The sequence below is a fragment of the Eptatretus burgeri genome, chromosome 1, assembly GCF_056783735.1.
Source record: "Eptatretus burgeri isolate ZD-2024b chromosome 1, Ebu_testis_v1, whole genome shotgun sequence".
In the NCBI taxonomy this organism is placed as follows: Eukaryota; Metazoa; Chordata; class Myxini; order Myxiniformes; family Myxinidae; genus Eptatretus; species Eptatretus burgeri.
In genome coordinates, this window is record NC_140961.1 from 11856564 (window position 1) to 11884063 (window position 27500).

Genomic DNA, 27500 nt, shown 5'->3' on the forward strand with positions numbered 1-27500 from the left:
ATATATATATATGTATATATATATATATATATATATATATATATATATATATATATATATATATATATATATGTATATATATATATATATATATATATGTATATATATATATATATATATATATATATATATATATATATATATATATATATGTATATATATGTGTATATATATATATATATATATATATATATATATATGTGTATATATATATGTATATATATATATATATATATACATATATATATATATGTATATATATATATATGTATATATACATATGTGTTTGGTTCGCTCACTTACCGGGTTTTTGTTGTGAATGTGAAGTACGCACTGCGGATGTATCACAATTTTATCGAAATGGGTGTATAAGCTTAAGTTGAGTGTTAAATTTATCGTTGACCCTGAGTCACATGAATCGTCACATCTTGAGGGGTTGGGGTGGGGGGGGGTAGAGGGTGATTTGGGGGAGGGTCCAATAAAGGTTGATAAACTCACCAATGCAGTTTTGTCGTTGGATATACACGATTTAATTTTTCGGAAATGAATAATTATAAACTTGAGTTTTGAATATGTTACTCACACACATCGTCATGAAGAGTTTATTAAATCATTTCAAACACAATAACGACAATGGAATGTTAAACCGTTTATTATTACCTCCATCACCCAAGGTGGAAGGAGGTTACGTTTTCACCCCCGAACTGATTGTTTGTTTGTTTGTGTGCAGGATATCTCAAAAACTTATGAACGGATTCTGATAATTTTGTGGGCAAGTTTGGTGTTTGACAAGGACGAACTGATTAGATTTTGTTGAAGATCCAGATCCGGATCGACCACTATAATTTTTTACGTGATTCTTCACCATTAAGAGATGGGGCAAAAAATGATATATAGTACGATATCTCAAAAATGTATTGGTCCCAATATGTTCTGATCAATTCGGCATTGCGTGGTGGAGGTATGCGCTCTTCCTGGTTAGATGTTTAAGCACTTCTTCATTGTTAAGTTTTACAAATAATTGATTCATAAATCCAGTTCTTTCTTGCTTTGCACTCTATCTCGTTAGGTGAACTGGTGAATACAGGTACAAAATTTAAGGTCTATGTGGGTCATTTAGATACGGTTAATAATGTTTCATGAGTTGATAAAAATTTCATTATTTTTGCTGTTCTGTTTATGGTAATAAATGGGGATAATTAACACCAATTAAACCCCATGATGTAACACTCATCGTTACCGCAAAAAGTTACCGAAAAATTCCACTGGATAGGGGTACTCACGTGGGGGCGAACTGTACGGGCCGTGAATGCTCCAAGACAGTTTATCCACTTGCTCTACCAGACCAGGTGTCTTCGCGGAGACTGCGGGTCCCTCAGCGGATGCGACACCCGTCGCCGCTCCAGAGACCATGGGTGGGGTCTGGACGAGCCCCGGGGGAGCACCTTGAGGAGACCGTGAAGTGCTACGGTCCGAGGATCTCCAAAAGTCCTTGTCCCTCATACGCCGATCGGACATGAGCGATTCCACACTGAAAGGTAGAGCGCTGGCGGGCGTCGGAGTCGCGCAACAGGACTCCCCATCCCTGTCCATGGCGGGCGCCTCACGGTACAGCCACGAGTCGAGACCGCGGTAAGGACGAGCTTTTCAAATTCAAGGGAATCCGCGTTGCCGCCCTTGATTGTCACAATCGGTGCGCAGCGGGGAAATGCGCTCATGAGCGCGCTTTCTCACTATTCGAGCACGTCCCGGCTCCACGCTGCTGTTCCCGACGTCTTCATAAAGGGATTTGTTTTGCTATCTAATCGCAGAAGATTATGGCCGAGTACGGTGAGCACCGTGTGCCTTTTAAGGTGGCTCCGCCCACGAGACATGCACTTTTCATGTGACTCCACCCACTATACTCGCACGTTTAACGCCCCAACCATAATACACGCGCCTTTTCATGCCGCTCCGCCCACAAGACACGCACACTCATTTTGTGACGCCCCTTTTGATGCCTTCCTCGACGGCGTCTTTAAAGATGAAAGTGATGCTTCGGAGTCCCTGCTTCCATCGGAAGGAGCGCTTGAAAGTTCTATTTGCATGTTGTTTTGTTATTTTTTGTCATGTTCCTGTGACATTATTTGTAACTCACAAATAGCGTGAGGATAAGAGTGCTTGTGACATCGCAGACACATGAGTTGCCATGAATAAAGTTCGCTCTGGATCCTGTCCAAAAGCATCATCTGTGCCGCTGGACTTATAGCCTGATAACCCACCCTTTTACTACGTCGTTTGTCTTTGCAGGAGGTGCAGCGAACGCAGACATCAGTCGGAGCGTCGTATTGAATCCAGACGGCACGGCTCTCACTGAGCCATCGTTTACATCAGGCTCGGTGGAGAACATGGAACAGAGGCTGTTCGAGAAGTTCTCACAAGCCCTTACTTATGACGGCAAAAGCAAGAGAAACCTGGGTCTTCGAGCATCGTGGTGAGGGTAGAACGCGTCCTGGCTGATAAACATCGAGGGGAATAAGTCGTAGCAATGGCAACACATCACAGCAATATTAATATCACATTGAGGGCAGCACGGGAGGGGGAGTAGAACACCTCAGCGGGTCACAACAAGGGACACGCGTCATAGACAGGGTAAACGTCAGAGGCAAGCATGTGAAGCAACACAGTGAGGGTCGAGATGAGGCTCGCATTGCAATTCGAGTAAAGAATTTACCCAGTACACGGTCATCTTATTTATACAATTTGTTTTCCTTTTTTAATTGCCCAAAGCGATCTGTTTTTGTATTTTTCGTGAACTCCTCATGAAGGTTTATCCTCATTTGAGAAAAGAGATTATAAGTTGGTGAAAGGTCATCATAATTTGATAAGCTATCGTCTATCATTTAAAGGTTTATCCTCATTTGAAAAACTAGTTTATACCTTGGTGAAAGTTGATCCTCAATTGACAAATTTGTTTATCCTCATTTGATAAACTCGCTTATATCCCAGTGAAATTTTATCCTCATTTGATAAACAAGTTTATATCCCAGTGAGAGTTCATACTCAATTCATAAACTAGTTGATATCCCAGTGAAAGTGTATCCTTGTTTGACACGCTAGTTTATATTCCAGTGAGAGTTTATCCGAATTTGATAAACAATTTTTTTCCCCCCAATGAAAGTTTCTTCATTTGATAAACTGATTTATATCCATCCATCCATTGGGACCATACTCTGTACAGAGCATTGGTGCTGCCTCAGCAGTCTCCTTGGCTATTGGACACAATCCTGAACGGAACGCCACCCCGACACAGGATAGTAGCAAGCTCGCACTCATTTTGCCGACTTCGGAAGGATGACAGGCAGAGTCCACCCCACTTGGTATTAATTCAACAGCAGAGTGGGATTTGAACTCAAGATCTGAGGATCCCAAACCAACCACCTAACCATTAAGCCAATGCCAGGCATATGATTTATATCCCAGTGAGAGTTTATCCTCATTTGATAACCTAGTTTATATCCCAGTGAGAGTTTATCCCATTTGATAAACTAGCTTATATCCCAGTGAGAGTTTCTCATTTAATAAACTGGTTTATATCCCAGTGAGTTTATCCTCATTTGATGAACTGGTTTATATCCCAGTGAGTTTATCCTCATTTGATGAACTTGTTTATATCCCAGTGAGTTTATCCTCATTTGATGAACTTGTTTATATCCCAGTGAGTTTATCCTCATTTTATGAACTGGTTTATATCCCAGTGAGTTTATCCTCATTTGATGAACTGGTTTATATCCCAGTGAGTTTATCCTCATTTGATGAACTTGTTTATATCCCAGTGAGTTTATCCTCATTTGATGAACTGGTTTATATCCCAGTGAGTTTATCCTCATTTGATGAACTGGTTTATATCCCAGTGAGTTTATCCTCATTTGATGAACTGGTTTATATCCCAGTGAGTTTATCCTCATTTGATGAACTGGTTTATTTCCCAGTGAGTTTATTCCCATGTGATAAACTGGTTTATATTCCAGTTAGTTTATCCTCATTCCATAAACTGGTTTATATCCCACTGAGTGTTTATCATCATTGAATGAACTCATTCATATCTGAGTGAAAGTTTATCCTCATTTGATCAACTAGTTTATATCCCAGCGAGTTTATCCTCATTTGATGAACTACTTTATATCCCAGTGAGTTTATCCTCCTTTGTTAAAGTGGTTTATATCCCAGTGAGAGTTTATACCCTGGGGAAGGCTTATTCTCATTTGATAAACTTGTTTATACCCTGGTGAAGGTTTATTCTCATTTGCTGAACTGGTTTATATCCCAGTGAGTGTTTATCCTCATTTGATAAACTAACGTATATCCCACTGAAGGTTTATCATCATTTGATAAACTAACGTATATCCCAGTGAAAGTTTATCCTCATTTGATAAACTCGTTTATATCCCGGTGAGAGTTTATCCCATTTGATAAACTAGCTTATATCCCAGTGAGAGTTTATCCCATTTGATAAACTCGTTTATATTCCAGTGAGAGTTTATCCCATTTGATAAACTAGCTTATATCCCAGTGAGAGTTTCTCATTTAATAAACTGGTTTATATCCCAGTGAGTTTATCCTCATTTGATGAACTGGTTTATATCCCAGTGAGTTTATCCTAATTTGATGAACTGGTTTATTTCCCAGTGAGCTTAATCTCATGTGATAAACTGGTTTATATCCCAGTTAGTTTATGCTCATTCCAGAAACTGGTTTATATCCCACTGAGTGTTTATCATCATTGAATGAACTCATTCATATCTGAGTGAAAGTTTATCCTCATTTGATCAACTAGTTTATATCCCAGCGCGTTTATCCTCATTTGATGAACTAATTTATATCCCAGCGAGTTTATCCTCCTTTGTTAAAGTGGTTTATATCCCAGTGAGAGTTTATACCCTGGGGAAGGCTTAGTCTCATTTGATAAACTTGTTTATACCCTGGTGAAGGTTTATTCTCATTTGCTGAACTGATTTATATCCCAGTGAGTGTTTATCCTCATTTGATAAACTAACATATATCCCACTGAAAGTTTATCATCATTTGATAAACTCACGTATATCCCAGTGAAAGTTTATCCTCATTTGATAAACTCGTTTATATCCCGGTGAGAGTTTATCCTCATTTGATAAACTCGTTTATATCCCGGTGAGAGTTTATCCTCATTTGATAAATTAACTTATATCCCCGTGAGAGTTTATCCTCATTTGATAAATTAACTTATATCCCCGTGAGAGTTTATCCTCCTTTGATCAACAAGTTTACTCCCTGTTGAAGGTTTATCTTCATTTCATAAACTAATTTATACCCTGGTGAAAGTTTATCCTGATTTGATGAACTCATTTTACACTCCAGTGAAAGTTTATACACATTTGATAAACTAGCTTATATATCAGTGAAAGTTTATCCTTATTTGATAAACTCGTTTATACCTCAGTGAAAAGTTATCCTTGTTTGATAAACTCATTTATTGTCATTTACTAAACTAGTTTATGCCCTGTATGTTTATCTTCATTTAATAAACTCGTTTATTTGTGCCCTGGTGAAAGTTTATCCTCATTTCATACACTAGTTTATACCTCAGTGAAACTTTATCCTTGTTTGATAAACTAGTTTATCTTTGTCTGAAAAACTAGTTTATTGTTATTTGTTAAACCAGTTTATTGTTGTTTGATAAACTATTTTTCCCCAGTGAAAATTTATTCTCATTTGATAAACTGGTTTATACCCTGATGAACGATTATCCTCTTTTGATAAACTCGGTTATCCTCATTTTGAGAAACTAGCTTACACCCTGGTGAAAGCTTTTCTTAATTTCCTGAGCTTTCATAAATGCTGAAAATTTGTTTGCAAAATAAATTTATTTTGAGTTCCGTTTTCTCCTGTATATTTATTCGTTTCAGTATTCTCGTTTTTTAAATTTACTTTTGCATCTTTCTTGTTTTTTTAATCTCCATTTTCACCCAAATTATATTTTATTTCTCTCGAGAGTTCACAGCACTAATAACTCCCAATACACCAAGGTTACAAGGTGTTTGTAAGTTTTGTTTGCCAAATTTTATTTTCCTTCTTGCTCTTCTGTTTTTTTTTTCTTCCTCTTTTCGTTCCTTCTCTCCTTATCCTCCTTTCTCGCTTAATTTTTATCCTCATATTTCTCCTCTTTCATACCATTATTTTCCTTTTCACTTCTTCTTCCTTTCCCCCTTTCTTTCCTTTCTCTCGCTTTTCTCCTGTTTTTTTTTCTTTTTTTTTCTCCTCATTTTCTCCTATTTATCTTTTTCTTCTTTTTCCCTTTTCTTCTTTTCGCTTTTTACTTTGTTCTTTTTCGATGCACTTACTGAACCAAGCAACTGGGGTTTTTTTTTTTTAATAAAAGACACCGTTTAGTATTCCAGAGTCCCAGTGACCACGATTGAAGGGTTATACCAAATGCACGAGTCGTCTGATTTAAACACCTTTTCAGCTTTTGTTGGGGGGGGGGGGTGGGGGTTGGTGGTGATTCGCACACTTTCATGTCGACAGTGCCGCAAAACCCACCATTTAGGCATAATTATACACCAGAACAGCTTAAGGCGTACTCACTTTAATTATGATTACACTTTTCTTCAGACCTAGAAGACTTTTAGGGTATTGGCGTGCTGCTTTTTAAGGGATTATGAAATTCGCAATATTACCTTTGCTGCTTCGAACATACCCTTTGAAGTTTGTTTATAAAGACAGCGTCTTGAGCTCACGGACCGACTCACTCTTCCCTCTGCCCAGGGGTCTTGATCCTCATTTCACACGTCCGAGCATTTTGCACGATTTCAGCACTATTAAGCTTGGCGGCAAGTGTTCGATGGCAATTTGAATATCCCCGAGATCCTGGCCTTTGTGAAACAGCGTTTTAACTGCTAACGACGTCGGGAAAACAATCTAGGGAGAGGCAGCACTTCGGGGACTGCGGTTGTATTGTTAATTAAGAGACAATTTCATTATCGACTTCACCTCCAGACATTATTGAACATTTAGAATCAATTATACTTTTCAACAATTTTTTTCTTTTTTTTTTTGCCATGAACATGTAATTTACTAACAAGAGCTCTCATACTCTCATATGAGCCTCTCTTAGCTCTCATACGAGAGAGCTTACTCGTAGCTCTCTCTTAGCTCTCTCATGAGCTCTCATACTCTCTTAACTCTCATCCGAGCCTCGACAATGTATGCAAAAAAACCAGAATTTTTTTTAACTCTTGATATTATGGATAGAGCATCTTAATTTGGCACATGAATGTATAAAATTATTTGTTTTACCTTTACCTTTATCAATGCCGTGATCACTATTATCCATACTCCTTGGGTGTTCAAAATATTCTTATTCAGAGATAGTCACAATAGTCCGAGAAATGCAATTTTTTTATTTTACATTGTGCTGTCCAAGTAAATGTGTGTGTGTGTGTGTGTGTGTGTGTGTGTGTGTGTGTGTGTGTGTGTGTGTGTGTGTGTGTGCGTGTGCGTGTGCGCGTGCGCGTGCGTGTGCGTGTGCGTGTGCGTGTGCGTGCGCGTGTGTGTGTGTGTGCGCGCGCGTGCGCGTGCGTGAAAAAAAGAAATATTTATATTTATATACCCTTTATATGTGTGATTGTTGGAGTGTTGTAAACATATTGTTCCCAGAAGCTTTTGAACGACCCTCGTTAGTCCAAATGTGATGTACTAGTTTCCAAAGGTCCCATTACCCACGCATTTACACTACAACTCGTGCAGATCTGTCTCCGTAAGTTCGAAAAAATGCCACAGCCTCCTCCTTAAGGGCATATTCGGACGATCAGTCATGATTAAGCGGAAGGGGTTAATAAGCAGACAAGACGAAGTTGTTTTAAGGCGCCAGTCGCGGCGACATGAAAGCAGCCGTAACCTAAGGGAGAGTTTCCAGACCGAGCCATGCCCCCTCCACCAAGGGACAATTTCCCCGGTCCCTGGCAGGCTATCACTTCGCGACCCCCGCCGTCCGACCCGCAAAGCGAGTCACCCACAGGGAGTACTCACGGTGTGTGTCTCCGACCCGGTCTCTATCTATGCCCCCCCCCCATCTCCCCACTGGCAAGACAAACCTTTATCGCTCTTCCTCGTTTTACAGCACATGCCCGTAAATTGCCCCCTTTTACATCATTGCATGCACTCACACGTCGTACATGTAGAAAATCCCACATGGCGATGAGAACGTCTCCCACAATTGATTTCAATATCAGTTTCCTCGCTGACTTCGACATAATGTGTACGCAACGATGGTGGAATTTTTAAAGTCGCCGTCCTTCCATGTGCCACATATCCATGTTCCCTTACTTCCTTACATCCTTGCTCTCCTCAAATAAACCTTTCCTTTATTTTTTATTCCTGATACTAATTTATATTTCTTAATTTATCACTCCCAACACATACATATGATCGCAGACATAGTCTAGTTTACGCATCTATGCTCATTGCTGCCTTTCCATGTGATGCGATTCGAGTTTTGGCCTCGTCTCCTTCATCAATTTTGTTCGTTGTGTTTCCGTTTTAGTTCTGCACCAACGACTGACGATACAAAAATGACCGATTCCAACGATATCGACCAATGTGTACCGATCTACCCTGGGAGCCAAACGTGCAATGAAACGCGTCAATACGGACGTGACGTCAATCGGAATAGCGTCTGGTACTCTGTGTAGTAGCTGTGACCATTGTCTATTTCTGTCATTATGTCTCTTCCTGTACACATCACATATAACACACATAACACACACACATACTTGGGGCTCATTGACAATCCTGAAAAGAGCCCTTGGAATAAAACTTTGAGAAAAACAAAACTTCACAGCTTGGTCCATGATTCATGATCCCATACTGAAACAGAGGTGGATACTTCAAAACCTATGAGGACTCCTGTTCCACCTTTTGAAACCCGAATATCCGAATATAGACATGACAACCAACGGCACGCACGCACGCACGCACAAACACACACCACACACCCACACAAACACACTCCACACACCCACACGCACTCTCTTTTGGTGCCTGTCTGGGAGAGCCTTGTGCATGTCCTCCCCTCTCGAGCCTCGAGGCAGTGGCACATTCCAAGCTCACTCTAATCAAAGCCATGGAGCGCGTCCCTTGGACTTCAGACGCGCCTTCAAATTACCCTTGGATTGGTAGTCTCCAACAACACCCCTACCACCCCCCCAATATTCACCGTTTACAAGTCTACTCCACCCCCCCCACCCCAAAAATAAATCACCATTTACTAGACGACTCCAGCTGTCCCTAACAAATCAGTTTACTAGTCTACTCTAACCTCCCTCCCAACCAAATCCTTCCTTGCTAGTCCATTCCAACCCCACCTCTTATCAAATCACTATCAACCTGGCATTGGCTTGGTGGTTAGGGTGGCTGGCTTGGGATCTTAGGGTCCTGAGTTCAAGCCCTGTTGGCTGCTGAATTGACATCAGGTGGGGTTGACTCAGCCTGTCATCCTTCTGAGGTCGGCGAAATGAACACCAGCGTATTGGTAATAGGGGCAATGCATCAGTGGCATAGCTATGTCCCTAACCAATGATGCAACCAGCAGCCTCAAGGCTGCGTGTGTGTGTGTGTGTGTGTGTGTGTGTGTGTGTGTGTGTGTGTGTGTGTGTGTGTGTGTGTGTGTGTGTGTGTGTGTGTGTGTGTGTGTGTGTGTGTGTGTGTGTGTGTGTGTGTGTGTGTGTGTGTCAAGTCACTGTTTACTCGTCTCCTCCAACTGCACACCTTCTACTTCCAAATCATTTTTTACTAGTCGACTCCAACCTCACCCCCACCACCAACAAATCTTTGTTTTCCAGTCGATTTGAAACTCCCTACCAAACAAATCGTTGTTTACTAGTCTACTCTAACCCCTCCCCCCATAAAATCATTTTACTAATCCACTCCAACCCCCCTTAACAAATCCTTCTTTACTCATCCACTTCAACCCCCACCCCACTGCTAACAAATCCTTGTTAACGCGTCTGCTCCAACCCCCCACCTCCCTATCAAACCATTGTTTACTAGTCCACTTCAACCCCACCCCACTGCTAGCAATTCCTTCTTTACTAGTCTACTTCAACCTCCCTCTCAAACAAATCCTTCTTCACTTGTCTACTCCAACCTCCCTCCCAAACAAATCCTCGTTTACTCGTCGAATCCAACCCCCCTTAACAAATCCTTGTTAACTCGTCTGCTCCAATCCCCACCTCCCTATCAAACCATTGTTTACTAGTCCACTTCAACTCCACCCCACTGCTAGCAATTCCTTCTTTACTCGTCTACTCCAACCTCCCTCCCAAACAAATTCTCGTTCACTCGTCTATTCCAACCCCACCCCACCACGAACAAATCACTGTTTAATAGTCTTTTCCGACCTCCTCCCGAACAAATCTCCATTTATGAGTCAACTCCAACCACCCCCTCCCCCCCAATCAAACCATTGTTTACGAGTCTATTCAAAGCACCCTCCCCCCTAAACAAATCAGTTTACGAGTCCACTCCAACCCCCACTCCCCCTAACAAATCCTTCTTTACTAGTCTACTTCAACCCACCCAACTGCCAACAAATCCTTGGTTACTCGTCTACTCCAACCCCCCCTAACAAATCACTACTTAATAGTTTACTCCAACCATCCCTAACAAATCACCGTTTACTCGTCTACTCCGATGGACATAGATGGAAAGTGATGCGCATTTCACAGGTTTGGCCAGTTTTGTTTCTGAAAACCTGCAGAACTGTTTTAGTTTCATCAAAACACATATTGGAAAGAAAGTACATTCAAGTTTTAAAATGCAATATTTTGCTTCCATTCCACGAGCAAGGATTGACACACAAACTGAAAGACTTGTAACAACCTGTGGCTGATGTGAAAGGTAGCACTCCATTCAATTGGCTGTGATGTCATGAGCTTTCCCTCCCCAAAGGTCACATCACCACCCTCCAGGATTCTGCATGCAGTATCACTTCACTTCTGATTAAGTCTAATAAACAAATAAATAAATAAATAAATAAAAACCTGCTTTTCATTCCCACTAGCCTGTTTTTCATCACCTCCAACTTGCCACGTATGCAATTCCCAACCCCAAAAAGTCACCATTTACCAGTCCACTCCAAACCCCCTCCGACCCACCTGAACAAATCACTGGTTACTAGTCTGCGACACCTCTCAGTGAGGATTAGACAATCTTGCTACAAACTAAGATTAGGGACCTAAAGGGACCATGATGTACATAGAGCCCTCACTCTCTGACATTATCTTGTGTTCTATCTGTGCAGGCATGTCCATCTTATCTATTAGAGGGATGATCACCAGTACTTAGATACGTGAGTATCATGTGTGCCTTCACCGTACATACACAATACAATACAGTACTGTTCTCAATATATCAATAATATAATCCTGCACAATGGTGTAGATTTTATATTATAAATAAACAATCAGTTATTCAAACACATTCGTGCCATTGCGTAAGTTGATGACTAATTAATCACCTTTAATTACCTCGTGGCATCTCATTATAAATCGATCATGAAATTAATATGTGACAGTGTGCGGTTCTGTCTATATATCACGTAAGCATTTTACTGGATCTCCAGGATCCTTCCATTGTCATTACCATGTGCGTGTGCATAGCGCAGGGTGGGGTTAAGCAATTGGTTTACGCTGTCTGTGTCTGTTTGACTCCAGACGTTCGTCTATGATCGCTGGTTGACTTAATTACAATTGAATTTTTATATTTTAAACACTAGAACACAAATTGTAACACGAACCTGCAGTTTAGCAATTCTTTAGCTCTGAATTTGGCTCGTTGTATGGGATCTCATCCCAATTAAGCATGTGCAGAGAGAGGAAGGTTAATTTATATATTTTTTAAATACTCTGTCTGCCTGCTTGGCAATCAAACACAATGGAAAATCATTCCAAACATGAAACGTACTGTTTTTAAGGATGTCATAAAGGACACAAACAACAGGCACAAATAACTAATATAAAATGTTAAATGAGGTGGTGTTTGTTAAAAACTGCATCAACGGTGGGAAACTTCTGAAAAAATTATTGCTCCAACCTCAAAAATCTTTACTTTATTTCAATTGAGTCTGATCTGATTCCCGACAGCAACAGCAAGGGCCGAGAAGGTGTACACACAAATTGGTCATTACCCCGCACGCAAAGCGAAAAGCAGAGTAAAGCAATTGGTTCACTTTGTCTGTCTGTCCCTGTCTGTCTTCCTATGTCAGTTTATGATTGAGGAACAACATTATTTCAATTGAATGTTATATTTTGAACACTAATCGGAACATGAATCGGAAAGTGAACATGCAGTTTAACAGTACTTTAACTCTGAATTTGTCCTGATCGTGATTGCACAAAAAGGAGTGAGATAATTTTTTACTCTGTCTGCCTGTCTGGCAGTCAAACAAAATTGAAAATCATTCCAAACATGAAATGTACTGTTTTTAAGGACGTCTTAAAGGACAAACCACAGGCACGAAGAATGAATGTAATGTGTTAAATACGGTGGTGTAAAAGACACTGCATCAACTATGGTTAACTTCCAAAAAATGTTTTTAAATAAGGTGGTGTAAGAGAAGCTGCTTCAACGGTGGTTAACGTCTGAGTTATTGTTTTTGTTGACAATATTCTTTATCTTTATTTTATTTCAATTTAACTATACACTTGAACACTGCAGAACACAAATAGACTTTTTGTTACTTTCAAAAACCTTTCCTTTCGCAGTACTCATAAAGGACACAAACAGGCACGAATAATTAATTTAACATGTTAAATAAGGTGGTGTAGAAGATGGTGCATCAATGGCAGTAAACTTCAGAATTTTGTTTTTCCTCCGCCACCAAAGGTGGACGGACGTTATGTTTTCACCCAACAGCTTATCTCAAAAAGGTATGAGCGGATTCAGACAAAACTTGGTGAACAGGTTGGGGGTTTGACACGGACAAAACAATTAGATTTTGGTGAAGATCTGAATCCAGATCCGGATATGAGAATATTTTAAGTAATTCTTCTCCATTGAGAGATGGAGCCAAAAATGATATATAGCATGATATTTCAAAACGTTGAAGGTGAGTAATGACAAAACTTGGTGGATGAGTTGGGTACATGACAAGAACAAGCTGATTCGATTCTGATTCAGTTTCAGATCCAGGTCAGGCCTATCAGTGGGATGCAAAACGTAAACTGTTCAGCCTGGCGGCAATATTTATCTGCTCTCACGAGTGCCATTCTGGCAGAGCAGGCGACAGGGTTTTGCGTGCGTGCGTGTGTGTGTGTGTGTGTGTGTGTGTGTGTGTGTGTGTGTGTGTGTGTGTGTGTGTGTGTGTGTGTGTGTGTGTGTGTGTGTGTGTGTGTGTGTGTGTGTGTGTGTGCGTGCGTGCGTGTCTGTCGGGGCCGTAACTTTTTTTTACTCTGTGAGCTTTTGTCAAATTTTCAGCAAAGCTTTATAATGAGAATATGGAGAAGAAAAATGAATAATTTGGTTAAAAGATCAAAGTTCAGCATCACATAAAATCATCAATTTTCATCTCATTGACCTGAAATTTTAGTTATCATTTGAGCTTTTGTAAGACGTAATTTTTATTATTATTATTTTTTACCATTTGAGCTTTTGTCATCAAATTTTCAACAAAGCTTTATTATGAGAATATGGAGAAAACCAATTCACAATTTGGTCACAAGGTCAAAGGTACCGTTTAGCATATGGAAGAGGAAGTCTGAATTCAAAGCGGATGGGCTTTGCATGTTCAGATGCTTTGTCGTTACAATATGTAATATGATCATTGTACTTGGTGCTCCAACATGCTACAGTTAAAGAACCATGTGTTCCACTTGTGTGTATCAGCACAACGTGTAATAATGACGTGAAATGTGATGTAGTATGAAACACGCATTAGTACAGCATATTACTTACAACGAGATATTCATTCATGTGGAATGAAACCCTGGCTGGGGTAATTGACATGTTCTATACACCTCAAGTGTATTCTATATGGTGATACTCCTTCATTTATACTCTTCAATCATCACGATCTTCATGTTGTACACCAATGGGCATCCAAATGTTCTCAGTATTCGAGATCCTTGTAAATATATGTCCAAGAAATGCCAAATATTTTAATACCTTTGTGTGGATAATAAATACTCAGTAATGAAATACTTTCAATGACAAATTATATGTATATATATAATATATATATATATATATATATATATATATATATATATATATATATATATGTATATATATAATATATATATATATATATATATGAAAACAAAATTGTTGCTGGGTTTTTTTTTTCCTCCACCACCTAAGGCAGATGGAGTTTGTTATATCACCCCTAACTGTTTGCCTGTCTGTCTGTCTGTGAGCCGAATATATCTCAATATATCTCAAAAGGTTATGGATGGATTTTGCCAAAAATTGGTGGACAGGTTGGTTGTGTGAGAAAGAAGCATTGATTCGATTTTGGTGAAGATTTGGATTTGGATTCGAGAATTGTTAAAGTGATTCTTCATCATTGAGTGATTTGGCTAAAACCGATACAGCACACAACATGATACCTCAAAAAGTTACTGGTAACAGGGGACATTGTATCAACAGCACAGCCGCACACCCAGAAAATGATACAGCCAAGCAGCCATTGGCTGCCTACGAATAAATAAACAAGATGTTGTGCAGAGTACGATACTTTCTAAAGCCTCAAAACAAACTTGACCTAAAAAATAAGTGGTCGTTTAATTCAATGACCAAATATTAAAATCCTTTTCAAATTTCAAGTCAATCAGATCAAAAGTGACAATTTTAGAAATGCAGCCTATGTTGACCTGTCAGCCTATGTTGACCGCAAAAATTATTGGTGGTTAAATTCACTGACCTGAGATGCAAATCCTCTTCAAATTTCAAGTTAATCAGATGAAAATTGATGATTTCAAAAATTTAACAAAGTTGTTAACCTTTGGCCTATGTTGCACTTTTGACCTCAAAATCAATCGGCTTCTTGCTTCTGATCAACTCCACTAATTGGTGAAGTTTCGTGAAGATCGGTTTAAAATTGTGACCTGTAGGTGATTGACATACAAACACACAGACCAGACTAACCAATATACTTGCGAATCTTCAATTTCGCAATTCAAGTAACAAGAAAGACATCACACAGAGCAGAATACTTGCAAAATCCCGAAAACAAATTTGACCTAAAAAAAAATTAATTTATTTGAAAAAATGTTCTCACATAGATGTCATAAGTCAATTGGTTTGGCAGCCATATTGGATTTACCCTTAAACCCACTAATAAATCTCCTTCTCCAGAACGACTGGACAGATCGAGGGGAAACTACACACAAATATTCCCTCAGCCTTGGGAATACCAGTGTATTCATGAATAATTGATAGGTCACATAGTCTGGCAGCTATATTGGATTGAGCAGAAATATTTAAAATATTTTTTCTCTTGAACCGTTTCATCGATCGAAGTGAAACGTCACAATTATGATCGTCATGCTGGGGGATATATGTTTTGAATTTCAACCTGATTGGAAGCATGGTCTGGCAGCCAGAATTATATGATTTTTTGATCTGGGATCTTTTTGATATATTTTTTTTGTTTGAATAAGGCTCACTTGGCTGCACCTGGATGGGTTTGAGGGTAGAATAGAAGCAGCTGAAACCTGAATCCTATCCAGGTTCCTCCTGATGACTCCATCTTTGCTTTTTGCTTGTTTGGATTCCTTCTGATGACTCCAATGCAGTATTGTACCTATTTGGTCTTCCATTTGATTTGAACTAAATTAATTTTCATCCCATTCTGAATTCATTTGAATAATAATGAATGTCATGGGTCAGTGTCAAGTGTCCGATCAAAGCGGGACGTCATGGTACCCGGTCATCACTGCCAGCAGTTATAAAGTGGCAGTTCTAGTTGTGTTTATTATTAATTATGTAACACACCAGTACACAAACACCACACAAAACAGGTCCTGGTGAGGGACTCCAATGTCTGATTGCTCTTTTTCTTATTTTTGTTTTGTTTTGTATAAGTCAAGGCCTTTGGAAGAAGTAGAATATTAAATGAACGTATCTGGATGCAACAGAACAAAAGGAACAGTAGGGGAAGGGAGGGGGTGGGGTACACGACCACAGCGGAGTTGAAGGACAAAATAGAGGGAGACTTGCACAAATAATTGGGTGTGGAGAGGAATGTGAGGCAGGGAGGATGCATGGGGTGGACAGTATGGAAACAGAAGGAAACCCTCAGGAAGGAAAACTTGGAAATTTGGAAGGTGGGCTCAGCGGATTCACAAGGGTATTGAAATATTAATCATGAAAATGTAGAATTCCGAGAACATTTTATATATCTCTTATGTAAAGTTCCAAATATGATGCGATGCCAACTCATCGCCAAATGGATATTTTTCTCTTTATATAATGTGATATAAAATCGTGTCGTTTATCTAAGGTGAGGTTATAAGTAAAAGGAGCAATAACGAAGCCAATAATTGTGTTGTTTGTAATACATTACACCATTGTGCCCTCAACAATCACAATGGGGTCTGTGGACCCGCACACAGAATATTGTTTAAATATTTGACAGAAGCACAATATATTAACCTCGCAAAATGTACGCAGTGTTTACCCCAAGGCTTGGGTGGGTGGGGAGGTGGTGCGGTTGGTATTCATTCTGAATTAATTTCCTTCCACACGCGAAGGCTTGACATTTCAGTGTGAAACATACGCCGGTGTCACATTATCTTCCAAACGCACAGCAAATGGCGTGGAACGTCCGACCCTTGCTGAATGGCTGTTTGCAGTTACGTTATACAAAGTTATCTTCTTTTTTCATGAACTTGTCATTCACACTAACACAGTGCTGAGCACGGACACGTTGTGATGGTTTATTAAGCATGCCATGCATTTGGTTTATTGTATGTGCGTGTGAAAGGTTTATTGTACGTGTGTGTACAAGGTTTATTGTATGTGCGTGTTTCAGGTTTATTGTATGTGCCATGTACAAGGTTTATTGTATGTGCCTTGTATAAGGTTTATTGTGCAGTGCTTCAGAAAGTATTCACACCCCTTGACTTTTGTCACATTTTGTTGTGTTACAGCCTGAATTTTAATTTTAATTGAATTCAAATTTTTTGTTGCCGGTCTTCACAAAATATCCCATAATGACAAAGTAAAAACATGTTTTGAGAATTTTTTTATAAATTAATGAAAATGAAAGGGTGAAATGTCTTGCATCAATAAGTATTCAACCCCTTTATGATGACACTCCAAATTGAGCTCAGGTGGATCCAATTTCCTTTGATCATCCTTGAGATGAGTCTACAACTTGAATGGAGTCCACCTGTGGCCAATTCAATTGATTGGACATGGTTTAGAAAGAAACACACCTTTCTACATAAGGTCCCACAGTTGACAGTGCAGGTCAGAGCAGAAACTCTCCCATGAAGTCCAAGGAACCGTCCATAGAACTCCGAGATGGAATTGTGAGGAGGCAAAGATCTGGGTAAGAGTATAAAATAATTTCTAGAGTGTGGAAGGTTTCCAAGAGCACAGTGAGCTCCATCATTAGGAAATGGAAAGAATATGGAACTACCAAGACTCTTCCGAGAGCTGGCCGTCTGAACAAACTGAGCAATTGAGAAAGAAGGACCTTGGTCATGGAGGTGACCAATAACCCAGTGACCACTCTGACAGAACTACAGATTTCATTGGTTGAGATGGGAGAAAGAACCTTCCAGAAGGACAATCTCTGCAGCACTTTACAAATCCAGGCTTTATGGGAGAGTGGCCAGACGGATGCCACTCCTGAGAAAAAGGCACATGACAGCACACCTGGAGTTTGCAGAATGGCAGGTGAAAGACTCTAAGAGCATGAGGCAAAAGATTCTGTGGTCTGTTGAGACAAAAATTGAACTCTTTCACCTGAATGCAAAGCTTTATTGTATGCGCATGTATAAGGTATATTTATCTGTGTGTATAAGGTTTATTTATGTGTTTATAAGTGTAACTGTTGGGGTTCAGGTGATGTCGCAGCGGAACACTGCGCAAAGGAGATTACAGGAAACTTTGGGTTTCGTACAGAAACAGTTTTATTCGATGCCTCCGTGAAATTACAACATGAGAAACAAACACCAAATTAAGCACAGATCTCCGTTACAATAATTGCAGTTTCCAATTTCGGCTTCGATACTAACAATCATACAGTACATTTTTGTTCTGTACGCAAAACCAGTAATGGCGAAATACGGACCGTTTGCAAAGCAATTGCACTGCAAAACGACAAATGCACATCAAACGAATGTCTTACAGATTAAGCCACAAATGTCCAAACGTCAAATAAGACAAATGCTCACCACCACCTCTTGTCCAAACGTCCAATAAGACAAATGCTCACCACCACCTCTTATCTTCCCCCATCCAAATCCTCGATCTTTTCTCCCCCCATTAATCCACCCCAATCCCACCTCCTTCAAATTCCCTGCTTTCCTTCCTGAAAGTCCCTGTAATATCCATCTTGTATACCTCGTGTTCCCTGCCCCATCCCTCTCCCTTCTACAGATCTCCAAATGTCTTTGTTCCCCACTGTTTTGTCCTTCCCTCTCCCATCCCTCTTGTCTCATGCCCCCCTTGCTGTGTGTTGTGTGTTAGTTCTCATACGAGCCTCGACAATGTATACAAAAAACAAAAACGAATGAGATTACATACCAACTTTGGATCCTTAATCTCTCGTAGGGTTCAGTGTTCGATTTCAACACGACGTTCTTTCTGTGCTCTTCACGTGGCTGCGCTCCATATCATGCCACACCAGGAAACTTCTCAAAACGTCACTATTTAAAAGACGGAAATAGCTATGAAGCCTAAAATGTCGTCGTTGGACATTACAAAAATAGGGGCAATACCCCTGGGCGCTCACCTGGTAGAATAATGATGCTGAGGAGGAAGCGACATGAATGGTATAGAAAATACCAATTTTGGGGGCAACCTCCCCCCCCCCATAAATCCCTTTCGACCCCGATCTTTTGAACCCCGATACATCGTGAACAAATTTTGGTACATCATGGGTGAGGAAGGTTGCAGTCAAGTTTCATTGAAATTGTGTGTGTAGTTTCTGAGAAGAAGTTGCAAGTATTTATGGACCGACCGACGACATGCGATCCCATAAGCTCCCCAGAACTATATTCCAGGTGAGCCAAAAACTCGATGTAAAGTGCTGTTAAGAAAAGCAAGATTTAAATCACCATTAAAACATCATTCAGACAGCTGCACACTGCCATAACTATTAGCATAGCAAAACCTAAAAGAAAAGTTTGATTGTTATGAAAAGTAGTCATCGGCAGCCATTACAAAACTCTCCAAAATTAATCTAAATTTCTTTAACAACAGAGAGGTGTAAACCAGTTCAGATTTTTTTTTTTTTTTTTTAAGCAAAGTAACTAACTTCTGAAGTGTTTGATCCAGATATGTGACTGCATTTTTACGCCTCCCCTTGGTGTCTAAGCTAGAAGTGCTGACTGCAAGCTTGGCTTTGCAGACATAGCTGTCTTCATCTCGGGATGTATCTTGGACACGAGCGAGTAGCCACCGATTATGTGGGATATCTTTATCCTTGATTCAGACCAAGTCACCAACTTTAAGATTTCTTCTTGGGAGATTCCATTTCTGCTTCCGTTGCAGTGCTTGCAAGTACTCTCGTCACCAGCGGTGGCAAAACTCGTTTGCCAACTGCTGCACCCAGCATCATCTTTTATGGGAATACAAATCCACTCGTTGAAAGTTCCCAGGAGATGGCAGAATGATGTTCATGGTCAACAAGTGATTTGGTGCCAACGGCTCCAGCGACATGGGATCATTCAAGTTGTCTGTGTTCATCGGGCGACTGTTCACCATTGCAGCTGCTTTTGTCATCAATGTACACTGACGTTCATCCAAATGATGTCCCACTTTGTGTAAAAGTCCTCCCAAAAGGCAATGCACGGTCCTTATTTGGCGCTCCTACATGCCTCTCATATCACTTGCTTTTGGGATGGGACAATAGAAAATTTTGATCGTAATGAAAACTAATGTCGTTGGCAGCCATTACAATAAGGTTTGTTGTTTGTCTGGATAAGGTTTATTGTATGTACATATGTTTAACCAGACTTGGTGGTGTAATCGTTACAGCATCCCCTTTGATTCTGTGGATGTCGGAGGTTCAAACCCCAACTAAGTCAAACCAAAGATTAAAAATGATACAAGCTACTTCCTTGTTTGATGATTAGTATTTATAAAGGACAAAGCACAAACAAACAACCATTGTGCAGCCTTGATGGGCCAAATGGCCTCCCACTGTGTTGAAGTCCCTTGCAAAGGGACATCATATTTATTTATTACCCTCGCGAGAGGAGAGGGTATTGCATTTTGGTCCATTTGTTTGCCTGTCCGTTTTTGTTTGTCTGCACAGAACCTTTCACATTTCTTTCTACTTTTTGACATTTCTCTTTATTGGCCCCCATTGGACTTGGTCCGAAACGGGGCTCATGGATTTGGTCTCGATTTTCGTGTCCATGTGTGCGTGTGCTTGTGTCCGCAACCATATTTCTGACATGCATGGACTGATTTTATTCATACTTGGCAAAAAGACAATACCTGATGCTATACATATGCACATAATTTTGTTTCACGATGCGATCAAAGATTGCCAACTGGCGGCCATTTTAGTTGTAAAAACACCCAGTGTAGAACACGTCCTCATCCGATTCTCAGACATGCATGGTCCGATTTTGCACAAATTTGGCACAACCACAGTTCATAATGGCATACACGTGCACCTCATTTTATTTTGTGATCTCTTCAAAGATGGCCGACTGGTAGACTGGCGGCCATTTTAGGTGTAAAAAACAACAACTTTGTATCGAACACGTCAACCATTTCTCAGACATGCATCTACCGACCTTGTTCAAACTTGGCACACACATAACGAATGATGGCTTATATATATATATATATATATATATATATATATATATATATATATATATATATATATATATAGATATATATATATATATATATATATATATATATATATTTACATGTCTTTTTTTTTGTCTGAGGTCAGATCCAAGATGGTATACTGGCAGCCATTTTAGTTGTTAAAAAACAACAACCTGGGGTTGAATACGTCTTCGACCATTAATTGGACAAGCATTTACTGATGTTGTTCAAACTTGGCACACAGATGATGAACGATGGCTTTACATGTCATTTTATCCTAGGGTCTTAAGGCATATCCAAGGTAAGCTCGCTGGGGTCTGAAGCCACCATGTTTTTTGGCCTGCTCAACCATGCCTTGACTTGGAACAGGCCACGACGATTTTTTAAAGATTTTTTTTTCACTTTCCTCACTCATGTTATCAAATTATGCCTGGTGTTGGCTTCATGGTTAGGGTGGTGGGCATGGGATCCAAGGATCCTGAGTTGAAATCTCACTCGGCTGTTGAATTAATACGAGGTTGGGTTGACTGCCGATCATCCTGGGGTCGGCAAAATGAGTGTCCGCTTGCTGGTATCCTGTGTCATGGTGGTGACCTGTCCAGGATTGTGTCCAAGGGCCAAGGATATTGCTAAGGCAGCACCAACGCTCTGCACAGAGTATGGTCCAAATCCATCCATCTACTGGTGAAGACCGATTTTAAAGTTAAAGGGATCCTACATGGTATGTAGCCACAGCCTGGCCAGCCGTTCCTTATCAACCATTCAATTGCAGTGCTTGCTCGAATGCCTAAGCCACTTGCCGAGTACCCTACCTTCGATAGCGGAACTGCGCTCCGTCGTCCTGAGCAAGTGGTTCGTGCTCCGTTATCTTGAGCGAGTGGTTTGTGTTCTGTCATTCAGAGCAAGTTGTTGTGAAATAACACCCGATTCTCAAGCTGTTTGCCATATCAACGTGTTTTCCAAATTAGCGAGCCAAATTTTTTTCCACCCGTCACACACAGCTGTTTATAAAGATTAATGTTTGTGAACATATCCCTGAAATGTCTTCATCAAACCCAACATTGTTTTTCAGTAAAGCTACTCAAGGTTTTTAGGGTGTATACAATATGTACTGTAGATGGTAATCGCACTGACTCCAACCTGCCGATTTCCGAAAATTGCCGATATCGGCCAAACGTGTGTGTGTGTGTGTGTGTGTGTGCATGTGCGTGCGTGCGTGTGTGTGTGTTATTCACATATTCTCTCTGATTTCTAACCTACCCCCCCAACTCTGTCTTTGTCTCTATCTCTGTCTCTCTCATTCTCTCTCTGTCTCTGTCTCTGTCTCTGTCTCTGTCTCTGTCTCTGTCTCTGTCTCTGTCTCTGTCTCTGTCCCTGTCCCTGTCCCTGTCCCTGTCCCTGTCCCTGTCCCTGTCTCTTTCTCTGTCTCTTTCTCTCTCTCTCTCTCTCTCTCTCTCTCTTTCTCTCTCTCTCTCTCTCTCTCTCTCTCTCTCTCTCTCTCTCTCTCTCTCTCTCTCTCTCTCTCTCTCTCTCTCTCTCTCTCTCTCTCTCTCTCTCTCTCTCTCTCTCTCTCTCTCTCTCTCTCTCTCTCTCTCTCAACCTCTCTCTCTCTCCAACCTCTCTCTCTCTCTCTCCCCAACCTCTCTCTCTCTCCAACCTCTCTCTCTCTCCAACCTCTCTCTCTCTCCAACCTCTCTCTCTCTCCAACCTCTCTCTCTATCTCTATCTCTATCTCTATCTCTATCTCTATCTCTATCTCTATCTCTATCTCTATCTCTATCTCTATCTCTATCTCTATCTCTATCTCTATCTCTCTCTATCTCTCTCTATCTCTCTCTATCTCTCTCTATCTCTCTCTATCTCTCTCTATCTCTCTCTATCTCTCTATCTCTCTATCTCTCTCTCTCTCTATCTCTCTGTCTCTGTCTTTCTCTCTCACTGTCTCTGTCTCTCTCTCACTGTTGCTCGCTTTGGCACACATGTGCAATCGCCGGGTGCTGTTGCTCAGTCTCTGGCGGTACATGTGGAGCTTTGTGTTGCTTTCTCTTATCTCCCTTCCCTTCTCTATTGTCCATTTGATGGTGTTTTTCTTGCTGGTGTTCTTGTCTTGTCTTGTCTATCTGAGGGAGAGAGAGAGAGAGGGAGAGACAGCACGGTCGGATATTATTATTATTGATATTAATCACCTGAGGTGGTTACCTCGCTTTTTTTTTTTGAGGTTCTTCCTCTTGTTATTGTTTTTATTTTTTTTCTCTCTTAGTTCTAATTAGAACCATATTACCATTTATTTTATCTTTATATACTTGTTTATTTAAAACATGGCGAGTGTAAGTAAAAATAGACGAATCTTTAATCGCCATGTTGCCGACGAGGGTGTATCACGTAAGCACGGCCTGTGCTTCGTACCCCCGGAAGGCGTTTTAATGGATGATATTCTCCTCAAGATTGGAGAACAAATAGGTGTAGAAAATATTCGTGCTGCCTCTAAAATGAGCCACAAGGTTGTGGTTTTTGTTTCAAAACGTGTTTTGTTGACGTGGTTGTGCAATTAACGGTCTATTTCTGGGAGATGACGAAACGTTTGTTCCGGTCTCGTCGATGGACACTCCCGCCACAAAAATAGTCCTGAGTAATGTGCCTCCTTTCTTATCGAACGAAGTAATTCAGCAAAAATTCGGTGATTATGGCACAGTAGTGTGAAGAATCATCACGGTTCCCTTCCGCACGAGGAACGATAAATTAAAACGTATAGAATTGTTCAGGCGGTTCTGCTATGTCGTGTTAAAAAATGGCGCAACGCAGATTAATATCTCCTTGAGTTTTAAAGTGGCAGAACACGATTATAGGATCTTCGCAATGACAGAGACCTTAACCTGCTACGGCTGTAGTGCATATGGTCACACCAACTACCATTCTCCTGATGGTGAAAGAACATCTGCTGCTGTTGCTGTTGTTGCTGCTGTTGTTGCTGCTGCTGCTGCTGTTGTTGCTGCTGCTGTTGTTGCTGCTGCTGCTGCTGCTGCTGCTGCTGCTGCTGCTGCTGCTGCTGCTGCTGCTGCTGCTGCTGCTGCTGCTGCTGCTGCTGCTGCTGCTGCTGCTGCTGCTGCTGCTGCTGCTGCTGCTGCTGCACCCGTGACTGCGGCAGCAGGGTCGCCCTCCCACCCGCGGCTGTTATGGTGGACTCTGCACGTGAGTCACTTATAGAAAAAGGATCCACACCAAGACGCTCAGGTATGTCCAAAGATTGTACTGATCATGACCAAGTCGAAACGGGAGAGGGTCTGCAAGCTCCGGAAGGGTTTTTTTTTAGTGATGAGGAACAGGATATGGATACTGTTTCGAGGAGGGTTTTGAAACGCTTTTGCCGAAGCACTGAAGGTGCGAATAAAAGCGGCAAAGATTTAGTAATCCAGATAGAGATTAATCTTGATTAACCTTCACAAGATGAGCAAAGCGGTGAGGTGCTGGTTGGAAACGAGGCTCCACTGCTTGCTCATGTTGAAGGAGATAAAACTCTTAACAACGCTCGTATACATGAGGGGAAAAGACCTACTCTTGAGGACAATAGTCAGTGTACCACACACAATGATAACAAGCTCAAATGAGCTCAGATCCTCGTACTCTTAATGATGACGTCATAAAAACGAATATGACGTCATTGTGATGTATCAGGTTTGCGATAAATTATCTGTGCTAATGCCCGGCTTGATTCCCACAAACAAAATTAAAACAGCTTGCCAAGTTTCGGAGATAATGGTATCGGTGATTTCCATTAGTGGTGATATTATGACGTCAACTTTTTTTCTTGGAAGAACTTCCAAAATTGGAGATGGTTACTGCCTGCGCGTGGGCTTTCTGCATATACATGGCAAGTTTCACGAAGATCCGATGAAAACTCTGGGTTGTGAAACAAAAAATGTCAAAAAATAGGAATGACATCATAAAAATTGATATGACGTCATAGTGATGTATCATATGTGCGGTAATTCATCTCTGCTAATGCCCTGTTCGATTCCCGCAAACAGAATTCAAAAAGCTTGCCGAGTTTCAGAGATAATTTTTGAGGCGATTTCCATTAGCGGAGATATTTCGACGTCATAACTTTTTTTCTAGGAGGAATTTTCAAAATCGGAGATGGTGACTGTCTGCGCAGGGTATTTTTTTACACATATATGCCAAGTTTCAGGAAGTTTCGATGAAAACTGTAGGCTGTGAAACAAAAAAGTCCACCAGAAGAAGATGAAGAACAACAACGTGAGAAAGACTTCGAGATCCTCCACGAGGATCTAAAAAGGAAAATGATTTAAAAATGGATAGTAACGATAGGGCAGAGCTCTCTGTGGAATGCCAACAGGAAGAATGTACTGGTGCTGGTATGGAAGAGGAATCAATAATCCAATTGCGATCAGATGACGACGATGACACAGGTGTCGTTTCTGGGAGGATGTCCTCCTACTCAAGTGAAACTTCAGGCGCAATCCATGGGAAAGGGAAACAAACCGCAATATCTAAGGAAGATGTTCTTTTCCTGAGCGGAACCTTTAGGCAACTCATTGTTCAAATTTGAGACCATTTTCCTGATATCAGGGCTTTCATTGTGACTGCAAAGCAGATGTAACAAAGGAATGACTTTACAGAACTTTCTGAACCTCAATTTCAGCGTCTCAGGAAAGCTGTGACATAAGCAAACAAAGAACTGCAGGTAGAAGGTTTTTGAAATGCCAGTTTTTTTCCAATGACAGAGCTACAGATTGCAACCTTGAACATTAATGGGGGTCGAGCCCCATTCCGGAGAATTCAAAGTATTCAAACCTTAGAGAAAGTAAAAGCTGACATTATCCTATTACAGGAGACCCATGCTACAAACACCCTTACAGCTGCGTGGGGAAAACTTTTTGTAGGGCAGTGGTTCTGAAGTGGGTTTCCTACACCCAAGGCCGGTGCAGCTATTTGTTTAAGCCACAAGCTTCCCGTACAGCAGTTTTTGTTGAAAGAAATATGTAAAGTACAACTCATATCGGTGGAGTTTCTGTGCAATGGCCAAAAAATAGTGGTGGTAAATGTTTACACTTCGAGTGATCCCATAGAAAGGAAAAATTTCTTTCCTTTACTGCGAGATTTCATAAAAGACAAAGACTCATCCGCATTTATTTGTTTTGCTGGAGATTTCAATTGTACAATTCACCCATAAGTTGATACCTCATGTTTTTCGTGGAGGCTGCATGAGGTCATGAACCTCATGCAGCCTCCACGAAGGGGTTGGAGAATATCATTAATAACTAGAGGGGGAGCACTCGGTAGAGTGCAAAACCTCCACCGCCAATACTGCTAGGTCACTCAAGTGAACCTGATATCCTATTCATTCAATTTGACGTCAACAGTGCTCACAGAGTTATAGTTTGCAACTTTCCCTTTTACTTTTAACTTTTACAAACTCAAGTGATTCGTCATAACTAGATTTCTTGAGACAGAAATTGATTTTACGTGGGTATATCCACCTGAAGTTCCAAAATCAGCCGCAATTATAATTCTGGCATGTTTTTTTTGTTGTAAATCACTTATAACATGTAGAAATGCAAAAAAAAAAAAAATCGAAATTTAGTTGAAAATAAAGTTGCAAATTTTTTTTTCTGTAACAATTTTTTTGGGTTGGGGGGGGGGGGGTTGGAAATCACTTAAAACATGTAGAAATGCAAAAAAAAAATTCAAATTTTTCAAAATGGCCGCCATAGCGGCCATATTGGATTTTGGACCAAGTCCAAAATCGATTGGCATGATCCTTTGACCATACCAAATCCCCCCACCAAGTTTCGTCAAAATCCGTCGAGGAGTTTTTCCGTAATACTGTTCACAAACAAACAAACAAACAAACAAACAAACAAGCCGGTCGGCGACGAGGGATTCGCTAGGATCGAAGCGTTGGATACGATACTTTTCATTCTGACCGATCCACCGACGAAGATTCATTGTCAAGACGTATTGGTTCACATACAATTGTTCCTCTGCCTGGCAAGATTTTTCCTGTTGCGTATTTTGCCAACTGGCACTCATAAAAAATGACGGTAAATAGACACCCTATTTTTGAAGGACTACCATTTGAAAAATAATCGGTTTGCTGGTTTGTGCTGTGGAGCCTCACGTTGCAGAAACACACACACACACACACACACACACACACACACACACACACACACCGATAAACTTCTTTCAATGCTCTTGTTTGACCACACCTCCTGAGCCACTTAATATTTTTCATAAGCCACGCCCACTTTCCTACGCCACTCCCTCTTTAAATAATAAATAATTGGAGGTGGTGTGTGGGTCGTGGAATCGTTTTCGGTAAATAAATAAATAATTGGAGGTGGTGTGTGGGTGGGTAATCGTTTTTGGAAAATAAATAAATAATTGGAGGTGGTGTGTGGATCGTGGAATCGTTTTCGGTAAATAAATAAATAATTGAA

The 27500-nt window shown here is 40.6% G+C and overlaps 1 protein-coding gene and 1 long non-coding RNA gene across 4 annotated transcripts in view; one reads left to right on the forward strand and one right to left on the reverse strand.

The window, feature by feature from the left end:
• Positions 1-1819, reverse strand: part of LOC147033871 (homeobox protein MSX-2-like) — a 39713-nt gene extending 37894 nt beyond the window's left edge. The window contains exon 1 of one of the 2 annotated variants that reach the window (XM_085872075.1): positions 1284-1815. In XM_085872075.1, coding sequence (XP_085728201.1) covers positions 1284-1593 — 310 coding nt within the window. In that variant the 5' untranslated portion in view covers positions 1594-1815. Of the gene's footprint in view, positions 1-1283 lie in introns of both variants that reach the window. The other variant, XM_085872079.1, reaches the window with a different exon arrangement.
• The window catches only part of LOC147033872 (uncharacterized), a 110467-nt gene that overhangs the window by 27205 nt on the left and 55762 nt on the right, over positions 1-27500 (forward strand). The window contains exons 1-3 of one of the 2 annotated variants that reach the window (XR_015055725.1): positions 1985-2144; positions 2290-2473; positions 11318-11365. This is a non-coding gene — a long non-coding RNA (uncharacterized LOC147033872). Of the gene's footprint in view, positions 1-1984; positions 2145-2289; positions 2474-11317; positions 11366-27500 lie in introns of those variants that run through there. The other variant, XR_015055721.1, reaches the window with a different exon arrangement.